This window comes from Bubalus kerabau, unplaced genomic scaffold, assembly GCF_029407905.1.
Source record: "Bubalus kerabau isolate K-KA32 ecotype Philippines breed swamp buffalo unplaced genomic scaffold, PCC_UOA_SB_1v2 scaffold_92, whole genome shotgun sequence".
NCBI lineage: Eukaryota > Metazoa > Chordata > Mammalia > Artiodactyla > Bovidae > Bubalus > Bubalus kerabau.
The window spans coordinates 100,313-112,231 of NW_026577946.1; the positions used below are offsets into that span (position 1 = coordinate 100,313).

Here is an 11,919-nt window from a genome sequence, read left to right on the forward strand (position 1 = left end):
CCTTTTTGATATCGATGCACTGCTTCTGCTGCTGCTGCCGCCGCCGCTGCTGCTGCTAAGTCGTTTCAGTCGTGTCCGACTCTGTGCGACCCCGTAGACGGCAGCCCACCAGGCCCCGCAGTTCCTGGGGTTCTCTAGGCAAGAACACTGGAGTGGGTGGCCATTTCCTCCTCCCATGCATGAAAGTGAAAAGTGAACGTGAAGTCGCTCAGTGGTGTCCGACTCTTAGCGACCCCATGGACTGCAGCCTACCAGGCTCCTCTGTCCGTGGGATTTTCCACGCAAGAGTCCTGGAGTGGGGTGCCATTGCCTTCTCCCATATCTATGCGCAAGCCTGCCTAAATCACTGACTTCTAGCTAGCTTTGGGATGCCAATGACCATCCACCCTTACCAGGCAACAGAGAAGAGAAACCACTTACCACAGGAGGTCCTGGTAAAGGAACAAGGAACTAACAAGCTCCCACCAACCAGGATTCTGCAGAGGTCAACAAGAGGTCAGTAAGAGATGGCAGACTGCAGTCCAGAGGTCCTAGCGACTTCCATCTTGCAGCAGAGAAGCCAGCATAGTCCAAACGAATTCAATGTTGCAACAAATAAATAAACAAATAAAGGGACAGAAGTTCTTTGCACACATGACTGAGATTAGGGGTGAGGCAGTACATGTATGTGCCCGGAAACTCTTAAAGCATAAGAAAGGAAAGAAATTAAAGACAACTCTCAAGCTGTCCAAACTGATAAAAACGAATGATTACACAGTTTTATCTGTATATATTAGCAGATAATAATCTGAAAAGGAAATTTAAAAAATTCCCTTTCAATAATGTCAACATGAATACAACACTTTGCCATGGATGTACTGACGATGACAAGACTGGCACGCTGGAAGTTATACACCCTGGCTGAAAACTGTCCTGAATACATGGACAGATATTCCATAACGATGGAAAGACTTAGGATGGCAATCCCATGGAATGCATCTTCAATCTGAAATGAAGATTCGATATGATTTGATCGCTCAGAGCTTTTGTGCCATCAACTGTTATTAAAGTATGAAAGAGATAGAGAAAGCTGCTGACTTAGACTTGAGGCGGGGTGTACGCCCTGCTGGGCTCTAGCCAGATATTCTACAGGCACTAGCAGTCAGCTCAGGAAAGAAAGGCACTGTCTCAGGGAATGGCACCAGGCCCCTCCCCCACGACATGCCTTGAGGTCACATTGGCAGCAGGTGAGTCCTCCGGGGCCAAAAACTGATTGACATGAATCTTGAAGAAAGGCAGTATTCCAGGCAACTATATCATTTCCTTAACATAGATGAGGAGAACAAGGTAGGGGGAAAACATACTGTTTTGTTCAAGTCGTTTCTGAGCCTATTGGGGGAACCGACCTGAAGCCAGAGTCCAGCGGAAATCCATAGGATATGTACATCGCTTAAGACAAACATTTCCTTAGGAACAAAGGCATTGCTTAGCTCAAGGTTTGTCTGCGAAATGCTTACACATCAGGAGATGGCTCCGAGTTGGGTTTCCACACACAAGAACATGCATGCAAAGGACAAGCCTGCACAGCCCATCTGCCCCCCTCCCCCACAGCCAGCAGCATTTCCAAGTGACCTCCTAAGGCCTTCCCCAAACTACAGGGGCACCTCTGGGTTTCCTGTTTCCCTCACTTCGAACACTTTTCTTTAAAAAAAAAAAAATCCCGCACACTTCTTGATAGAATGCCACAGTGGAAGGAAAACAGGCCTTCAATATTTAAACCTCCCTGTGCCAAACACTTGGAGCTTGGTTTGGTTTTGTTTTGTGTTGAATTACACCACCACATAATTTAAACTTGTTACAAGTTCTAATCATTCAGTTCCAAAATACCAAACTTTTATTGCACAAGGTCCCCTTGAAAAGGCCCACACAGCAGGACAGCCACAGATTCGGCCATGAAAGGGCAGCAAGATGCCCTCCCCCCTTCTTTGCTGCCTGGGCGGCCACCAGGGTTTGAAATCCATGCACCCTACTAAGTTTCTAGGGTGCAATTCGTGGACCCTTCCCTTTCCCCTCCCAGCAGGTGCTCCAGGGCCCGCTGGCCTACAAAGTGCCAGAAGCAGGGCTGGGCCAGCCAGCCAAGATTCAGGGTTCTGTCCCTTGGACTTCCAGCGGACCCTAGGCTGCTTGGGAAACCCGCGCAGGCTCGGAGATTTTTCAGCAGAGGGGTGGAGCAGTAAAGGCCTTGACCCCAAAGGCGAGGCCTTTCTGCGACCGCCAGGTGGGGGAGCTCCGAGAATGTGCCAACAGAGGGCGGAATACGTGGTTCCCTGCTCCACGCAGTCCCAGTGCCCTGACCCGTGGTCCGCACCCCTCCGCTGCGCCCACTGGATGCCGATCCTTGGGCACCCAGGAGCGCACGAAATGGGCGTGCCCAGCCGCAATGGCGACCCCCGAGAGCACAACTGGGAAGCCCTCCCCCACCCCCGCCAGGAGCCGACCCCAGCCGAGACCGGACCCCGCCCCGCGCCGCCCGGGTCCGCCCCGCCCCTGCCGCTCTCCCTGAGGCTTCCTAGCCGCAGTGGCGACCACCGGGAGCACAACTGGGACCAAACCCCCACCCACAGTCATCGGAATCTCGACCCGCGAAGCCCGGGTTTACCCCGCCCAGGGTGCGCTCCCGGGGCATTTCCAGCCGCAGTGGCCACCTCCGAGAGCACAACTGGGAAGCCCTGCCCCACCCCCGCCAGGAGCCGACCCCTGCCCCGCGCCGCCCGGGTTCGCCCCGCCCCTGCCGCGCTCCCGGTGCCTTCCCAGCCGCAGTGAGGACCCCCGAGCGCACAACTGAGACCGCCCCCCACCCCCTCCCGACCGGAACCCCGACCCGCGCCGCCAGGGTTCGACCCACACCTGTCCCGGCACGCTGCCCACCTTCACCGGGGGCTCCCGGTGAGCCCCGCGCCCACTCCAGGTTCCAGGAGAGGCTCTGGCTACTGCCGCCAGTTCAAACACGAGGACAATACATCCACCCCACAGGGACGATCCAAGCTGTCTATGATTTAGGGATCAAACGAGGACTACAGAAAGGCAAGGTGACCTGACCTAGGAGGGCCATGAGAGTCTATAGAACCAGACAAAGTTGGTTACCAAGGAAACTTTTTTCCTTGGAACCTGGAAACCTGGTTCTTTGCATATGCAATGACCAACAATTAGCTTGTTACCCAAGCCTGCCTCGCTGCCACCCCCACCGCCACCCCCATCCCCCACTCCCCAGGAGACCGGCTCAAAGAAATATTTTAAATCTCAGGCAGAAAACTGGAAGATGTCTTGTCTGTCTCTCTGGATTTAGGTATGTGTCAGTGTGAGCCTTGTGGTTTTTGATAATATTGCTCAAGTTCTGAGTTCTGATTTCAATGGTCTCAAGACAAGGCAGCGCTTCCAAATCTAACTGCTGGAAATACAAGAAAACATTGACCTAAATGAACGTCCGAGTCCCGTGAACTGGGAACTAGTCAATATGAAATATCTAGTATTTTTGGTTTTGCTCCTCCACTATAGATATGTCTAAGAGTCAAAAACATTAAGCACAACATGTTCATAGTGCCTAGGTTTCCTTTGAGGTAAAAATTGCTCTATTGTCATATCTCTCACAAGCCTGTCAGCAAGAAAGTACCTGGAAACGACAACAACAAAAGTAAAAAATGTAAATGTGATATGAGCTTTTAGACAAACCCTTAACAATAATTATACTCCAAAATATCTGCCTCTCATAGTCTTGATTGAAGGCAGAGGAGAAGGGGACGACATAGGATTAGATGTTTGGATGGCTTCACTGACTCGATGGACATGAGTTTGAGCAAGCCCCTGGAGTTGCTGAGGGACTCGGAAGCCTGGCATCCTGCAGGCCACCGGGTCCCAAAGAGTCAGACACGTCTGAGCAACTGAACTGAACTGAACTGAAAAACGTTTCTCCAGGTGTTTTGGTTCCCCGAGTTTCTATCCTTGGGCTAAACTAAGTGACGACAGTGTATTTCATAGCTAGGTCATTTCCAAAGTAATGAAAGTTCTGAAAGGACCTCCCTTTTACACAGAAACAAAAGAGATTTTTGACTCTCCATGAATCTTGTCTGGCACCATCCTGACATGTTAAATGTAAGAAAGCAATTGTTTTGTTTTGTTTTGTTCTATTCTTGGGGGTGGGGGAAGGGAGTGCGCTATATCGAACGCCAATATAAAAGTCAGTTCTTGGTTGCTGAAGTGAAATGTATGACTTGTTTTTATAAGAAGGTATGTGGAATGCATTGACACTTGAGGAAGGAAAACGAAGTAGTTCTGTCTTACAGGTGGAAGTTTCAGGATGGGAGAAGCAAAGGAATGGGTACAGAATGGGATAAGGAGGTTGTAGCGAAAGTGGACCCCCAGAAAAGGGTTCTGTGCCTAGCAGAAGTTTTCTTGAGATGTGGAACTGCCTTTGCTAATGGAGTTTCAGTTTCTTTACCTCTTAAGTGATGTCTTCTAGGTTGACCTAGAACAGAAATCTTTGGTTAGCTTTGGCTAAGTGGAGAAGTAGTGTTTCACGGTGACATATGTGATCCTACCTGACTGTTCGCAACCCTTTTGATATCGATGCACTGCTTCTGCTACTGCTGCTGCTGCCGCCGCCGCAGCCGCTGCTAATTCGTTTCAGTCGTGTCCGACTCTGTGCGACCTCGTAGACGGCAGCCCACCAGGTCCCGCAGTCCCTGGGTTTCTCTAGGCAAGAACACTGGAGTGGGTTGCCATTTCCTCCTCCCATGCATGAAAGTGAAAATGAACGTGAAGTCGCTCAGTGGTGTCCGACTCTTGGCGACCCCATGGACTGCAGCCTACCAGGCTCCTCTGTCCGTGGGATTTTCCACGCAAGAGTACTGGAGTGGGGTGCCATTGCCTTCTCCCATATCTATGCACAAGCCTGCCTAAATAATTGACTTCTAGCTAGCTTTGGGATGCCAATGACCATCCACCCTTACCAGGCAACAGAGAAGAGAAAACACTTACCACAGGAGGTCCTGGTAAGCAACAAGGAACTAACAAGCTCCCTCCAAGCAGGATTCTGCAGAGGTCAACAAGAGGTCAGTAAGAGATGGCAGACTGCAGTCCAGAGGTCCTAGCGACTTCCATCTTGCAGCAGAGACCCAGCATAGTCCAAACGAATTCAATGTTGCAAAAAATAAGGACAGAAGTCTTTGAGCACATGACTGAGTTTAGGGGTGAGGTAGTACATGTATGTGCCTGGAAAATCTTAAATATGAGAAAGGAAAGAAATGAAAGAAACTATCAAGCTGTCCAAACTGATAAAAGCGAATGATTACACAGTTTTCTCTGTATACATTAGCAGATAATAATCTGAAAAGGAATTTTAAAAAATTCCCTTTCAATAATGTCCACATGAATACAACACTTTGCCATGTATTAACGATGATGACAAGACTGGCACACTGGAAATTATACACCCTGGCTGAAAACTATCCTGAATACATGGACAGATATTCCATAATGATGGAAAGACTTAAGATGGCAATCACATGGAATGCATCTTCAATCTGAAATAAATATTCGATATGGTTTGATCGCTCAGAGCTTTTGTGTCATCAATTGTTATTAAAGTATAAAAGAGATAGAGAAAGCTGCTGACTTAGTCTTGAGGCTGGATGTACACCCTGCTGGGTTCTAGCCAGGTATTCTACAGGCACTAGCAGTCAGCTAAGGAAAGAAAGGCACTGTCTCAGGTAATTGCAGCAGGCCCCTCCCCCACGATATGCCTTGAGATAACATTGGCAGCAGGTGAGTCATCCCGGGCCAAAATTTGATAGACCTGAATCTTGAAGAAAGGCAGTATTCAAGGCAAATATATCATTTCCTTAATATAGATAAGGAGAACAAGCTAGGAGGAAAACATACTGTTTTTTTCAAGTTGCTTCTGAGCCTTTTGGGGGAACCGACCTGAAGCCAGAGTCTAGCGGAAATACATAGGATATTTATATCACTTAAGACAAACATTTCCTCAGGAAAAAAAAAGCATTGCTTAGCTCAAGGTTTGTCTGCGAAATGCTTACACATCAGGAGATGGCTCGAGCTGGGTTTCCACACACAAGAACATGCATGCAAAGGACAAGCCTGCACAGCCAATCTGCCCCACCCCACAGCAAGCAGCATTTCCAAGTGACCTCCTTAGGCCTTCCCCAAACTACAGGGGCACCTCTGGGTTTCCTGTTTCCCTCACTTCAAACACTTTCCTTAAAAAAAAAAAAAATATCCCGCACACTTCTTGATAAATGCCACAGTGGAAGGAAAAAGGCCTTCAATATTAGGAACTCCATTGGAAAAACACTTGTAGCTTGGTTTTGTTTTAATTACACCACCACATAATTTAAACTTTTTACACGTTCTAATTATTCAGTTCCAAAACACCAAACTTTTCTTCCACAGGGTCCCCATGAAAAGGCCCACGCAGCAGGACAGCCACAGATTCTGACATGAAAGTGCAGCAAGGTACCCTCCCCCCTTCTTTGCTGCCTGGGCGGCCACCAGGGTTGGAAATCCATGCACCCTACTAAGTTTCTAGGGTGCAATTCGTGGACCCTTCCCTTTCCCATCCCAGCAGGTGCTCCAGGGCCCGCTGGCCTACAAAGTGCCAGAAGCAGGGCTGGGCCAGCCAGCCAAGATTCAGGGTTCTGTCCCTTGGACTTCCAGCGGACACTAGGCTGCTTGGGAAACCCGCGCAGACTCGGAGATTTTTCAGCAGAGGGGTGGAGCGGTAAAGGCCTTGACCCCAAAGGCGAGGCCTTTCTGCGACCGCCAGGTGGGGGAGCTCCGAGAATGTGCCAACAGAGGGCGGAATACGTGGTTCCCTGCTCCACGCAGTCCCAGTGCCCTGACCCGTGGTCCGCACCCCTCCGCTGCGCCCACTGGATGCCGATCCTTGGGCACCCAGGAGCGCACGAAATGGGCGTGCCCAGCCGCAATGGCGACCCCCGAGAGCACAACTGGGAAGCCCTCCCCCACCCCCGCCAGGAGCCGACCCCAGCCGAGACCGGACCCCGCCCCGCGCCGCCCGGGTCCGCCCCGCCCCTGCCGCTCTCCCTGAGGCTTCCTAGCCGCAGTGGAGACCCCCGGGAGCACAACTGGGACCAAACCCCCACCCACAGCCATCGGAATCTCGACCCGCGAAGCCCGGGTTTACCCCGCCCAGGGTGCGCTCCCGGGGCATTTCCAGCCGCAGTGGCCACCTCCGAGAGCACAACTGGGAAGCCCTGCCCCACCCCCGCCAGGAGCCGACCCCTGCCCCGCGCCGCCCGGGTTCGCCCCGCCCCTGCCGCGCTCCCGGTGCCTTCCCAGCCGCAGCGAGGACCCCCGAGCGCACAACTGAGACCGCCCCCCACCCCCTCCCGACCGGAACCCCTACCCGCGCCGCCAGGGTTCGACCCACACCTGTCCCGGCACGCTGCCCACCTTCACCGGGGGCTCCCGGTGAGCCCCGCGCCCACTCCAGGTTCCAGGAGAGGCTCTGGCTACTGCCGCCAGTTCAAACACGAGGACAATACATCCACCCCACAGGGACGATCCAAGCTGTCTATGATTTAGGGATCAAACGAGGACTACAGAAAGGCAAGGTGACCTGACCTAGGAGGGCCATGAGAGTCTATAGAACCAGACAAAGTTGGTTACCAAGGAAACTTTTTTCCTTGGAACCGGGAAAGCTGGCTCTTTGCATATGCAATGACCAACAATTAGCTTGTTACCCAAGCCTGCCTCGCTGCCACCCCCACCGCCACCCCCATCCCCCACTCCCCAGGAGACCGGCTCAAAGAAATATTTTAAATCTCAGGCAGAAAACTGGAAGATGTCTTGTCTGTCTCTCTGGATTTAGGTATGTGTCAGTGTGAGCCTTGTGGTTTTTGATAATATTGCTCAAGTTCTGAGTTCTGATTTCAATGGTCTCAAGACAAGGCAGCCCTTCCAAATCTAACTGCTGGAAATACAAGAAAACATTGACCTAAATGAACGTCCGAGTCCCGTGAACTGGGAACTAGTCAATATGAAATATCTAGTATTTTTGGTTTTGCTCCTCCACTATAGACATGTCTAAGAGTCAACAACATTAAGCACAACATGTTCATAGTGCCTAGGTTTCCTTTGAGGTAAAAATTGCTCTATTGTCATATCTCTCACAAGCCTGTCAGCAAGAAAGTACCTGGAAACGACAACAACAAAAGTAAAAAATGTAAATGTGATATGAGCTTTTAGACAAACCCTTAACAATAATTATACTCCAAAATATCTGCCTCTCATAGTCTTGATTGAAGGCAGAGGAGAAGGGGACGACATAGGATTAGATGTTTGGATGGCTTCACTGACTCGATGGACATGAGTTTGAGCAAGCCCCTGGAGTTGCTGAGGGACTCGGAAGCCTGGCATCCTGCAGGCCACCGGGTCCCAAAGAGTCAGACACGTCTGAGCAACTGAACTGAACTGAACTGAAAAACGTTTCTCCAGGTGTTTTGGTTCCCCGAGTTTCTATCCTTGGGCTAAACTAAGTGACGACAGTGTATTTCATAGCTAGGTCATTTCCAAAGTAATGAAAGTTCTGAAAGGACCTCCCTTTTACACAGAAACAAAAGAGATTTTTGACTCTCCATGAATCTTGTCTGGCACCATCCTGACATGTTAAATGTAAGAAAGCAATTGTTTTGTTTTGTTTTGTTCTATTCTTGGGGGTGGGGGAAGGGAGTGCGCTATATCGAACGCCAATATAAAAGTCAGTTCTTGGTTGCTGAAGTGAAATGTATGACTTGTTTTTATAAGAAGGTATGTGGAATGCATTGACACTTGAGGAAGGAAAACGAAGTAGTTCTGTCTTACAGGTGGAAGTTTCAGGATGGGAGAAGCAAAGGAATGGGTACAGAATGGGATAAGGAGGTTGTAGCGAAAGTGGACCCCCAGAAAAGGGTTCTGTGCCTAGCAGAAGTTTTCTTGAGATGTGGAACTGCCTTTGCTAATGGAGTTTCAGTTTCTTTACCTCTTAAGTGATGTCTTCTAGGTTGACCTAGAACAGAAATCTTTGGTTAGCTTTGGCTAAGTGGAGAAGTAGTGTTTCACGGTGACATATGTGATCCTACCTGACTGTTCGCAACCCTTTTGATATCGATGCACTGCTTCTGCTACTGCTGCTGCTGCCGCCGCCGCAGCCGCTGCTAATTCGTTTCAGTCGTGTCCGACTCTGTGCGACCTCGTAGACGGCAGCCCACCAGGTCCCGCAGTCCCTGGGTTTCTCTAGGCAAGAACACTGGAGTGGGTTGCCATTTCCTCCTCCCATGCATGAAAGTGAAAATGAACGTGAAGTCGCTCAGTGGTGTCCGACTCTTGGCGACCCCATGGACTGCAGCCTACCAGGCTCCTCTGTCCGTGGGATTTTCCACGCAAGAGTACTGGAGTGGGGTGCCATTGCCTTCTCCCATATCTATGCACAAGCCTGCCTAAATAATTGACTTCTAGCTAGCTTTGGGATGCCAATGACCATCCACCCTTACCAGGCAACAGAGAAGAGAAAACACTTACCACAGGAGGTCCTGGTAAGCAACAAGGAACTAACAAGCTCCCTCCAAGCAGGATTCTGCAGAGGTCAACAAGAGGTCAGTAAGAGATGGCAGACTGCAGTCCAGAGGTCCTAGCGACTTCCATCTTGCAGCAGAGACCCAGCATAGTCCAAACGAATTCAATGTTGCAAAAAATAAGGACAGAAGTCTTTGAGCACATGACTGAGTTTAGGTAGTACATGTATGTGCCTGGAAAATCTTAAATATGAGAAAGGAAAGAAATGAAAGAAACTATCAAGCTGTCCAAACTGATAAAAGCGAATGATTACACAGTTTTCTCTGTATACATTAGCAGATAATAATCTGAAAAGGAATTTTAAAAAATTCCCTTTCAATAATGTCCACATGAATACAACACTTTGCCATGTATTAACGATGATGACAAGACTGGCACACTGGAAATTATACACCCTGGCTGAAAACTATCCTGAATACATGGACAGATATTCCATAATGATGGAAAGACTTAAGATGGCAATCACATGGAATGCATCTTCAATCTGAAATAAATATTCGATATGGTTTGATCGCTCAGAGCTTTTGTGTCATCAATTGTTATTAAAGTATAAAAGAGATAGAGAAAGCTGCTGACTTAGTCTTGAGGCTGGATGTACACCCTGCTGGGTTCTAGCCAGGTATTCTACAGGCACTAGCAGTCAGCTAAGGAAAGAAAGGCACTGTCTCAGGTAATTGCAGCAGGCCCCTCCCCCACGATATGCCTTGAGATAACATTGGCAGCAGGTGAGTCATCCCGGGCCAAAATTTGATAGACCTGAATCTTGAAGAAAGGCAGTATTCAAGGCAAATATATCATTTCCTTAATATAGATAAGGAGAACAAGCTAGGAGGAAAACATACTGTTTTTTTCAAGTTGCTTCTGAGCCTTTTGGGGGAACCGACCTGAAGCCAGAGTCTAGCGGAAATACATAGGATATTTATATCACTTAAGACAAACATTTCCTCAGGAAAAAAAAGCATTGCTTAGCTCAAGGTTTGTCTGCGAAATGCTTACACATCAGGAGATGGCTCGAGCTGGGTTTCCACACACAAGAACATGCATGCAAAGGACAAGCCTGCACAGCCAATCTGCCCCACCCCACAGCAAGCAGCATTTCCAAGTGACCTCCTTAGGCCTTCCCCAAACTACAGGGGCACCTCTGGGTTTCCTGTTTCCCTCACTTCAAACACTTTCCTTAAAAAAAAAAAAAATATCCCGCACACTTCTTGATAAATGCCACAGTGGAAGGAAAAAGGCCTTCAATATTAGGAACTCCATTGGAAAAACACTTGTAGCTTGGTTTTGTTTTAATTACACCACCACATAATTTAAACTTTTTACACGTTCTAATTATTCAGTTCCAAAACACCAAACTTTTCTTCCACAGGGTCCCCATGAAAAGGCCCACGCAGCAGGACAGCCACAGATTCTGACATGAAAGTGCAGCAAGGTACCCTCCCCCCTTCTTTGCTGCCTGGGCGGCCACCAGGGTTGGAAATCCATGCACCCTACTAAGTTTCTAGGGTGCAATCCGTGGACCCTTCCCTTTCCCATCCCAGTAGGTGCTCAAGGGCCCGCTGGCCTACAAAGTGCCAGAAGCAGGGCTGGGCCAGCCGGCCAGAGTTCAGGGTTCTGTCCCTTGGACTTCTAGCGGACACTAGGCTGCTTGGGAAACCCGCGCAGACTCGGAGATTTTTCAGCAAAGGGGTGGAGCGGTAAAGGCCTTGACCCCAAAGGCGAGGCCTTTCTGCGACCGCCAGGTGGGGGAGCTCCGAGAATGTACCAACAGACGGCGGAATACGTGGTTCCCTGCTCCACGCAGTCCCAGTGCCCTTACCAGTGGTCCGCAGCCCTCCGCTGCACCCACGGGATGGCGATCCTTGGGGACCCAGGAGCGGACGAAATGGGTGTTCCCAGCCTCAGTGGAGACCCCTGAGAGCACAACTGGGAAGCCCTCCCCATCCCCGCCAAGAGCCAACCCCGCCACAACCGGACCCCCTCCCCTCGCGCCAGGGTTCGCCCCGCCCCTGCCGCGCTCCCGGCGCGTTCCCAGCCGCAGTGGCGACCTCCGGGAGCACAACTGGGACCGACCCCCACCTACAGCCATCGTAATCTCCACCCGCGCAGCCGGAGTTTACCCCGCCCCGGTGCGGTCCCGGCGCGTTTCCAGCCGCAGTGGCCACTTCCGAGAGCACTACTGGGACTGCTTCCCACCCCCTCCCGACCGGAAAACGGCCCCGCGCCGCCCGGTTTCGCCCCGCCCCTGCCTCGCTCCCGGTACATTTCCAGCCGCAGTGGGGACCCCGGAGA

The 11,919-nt window shown here is 50.4% G+C and overlaps 1 protein-coding gene across 35 annotated transcripts in view; it reads right to left on the reverse strand.

Moving 5' to 3' along the window:
- LOC129641171 (uncharacterized) overlaps positions 1–11,919 on the reverse strand; it is a 148,959-nt gene that overhangs the window by 15,423 nt on the left and 121,617 nt on the right. For 3 of the 35 annotated variants that reach the window (XR_008709224.1, XR_008709222.1, XR_008709217.1), the window contains exons 1-2: positions 9,135–9,468; positions 5,014–5,136 (exon numbers count right to left, since the gene is read on the reverse strand). The exons of 16 other annotated variants lie outside the window; for them this stretch is intronic. Coding sequence is in view for 1 of the 19 variants with exons in the window: in XM_055565955.1 (XP_055421930.1) it covers positions 4,575–4,741; positions 5,014–5,068; positions 9,135–9,288; positions 9,574–9,628; positions 11,711–11,716 (437 nt within the window). In the remaining 18 variants the exon portion in view is untranslated. Of the gene's footprint in view, positions 1–420; positions 477–4,574; positions 4,765–5,013; positions 5,137–9,134; positions 9,476–9,573; positions 9,697–11,700; positions 11,850–11,919 lie in introns of those variants that run through there. 16 more of the 35 variants (XM_055565955.1, XR_008709219.1, XR_008709218.1 and 13 more) reach the window with 16 other exon arrangements.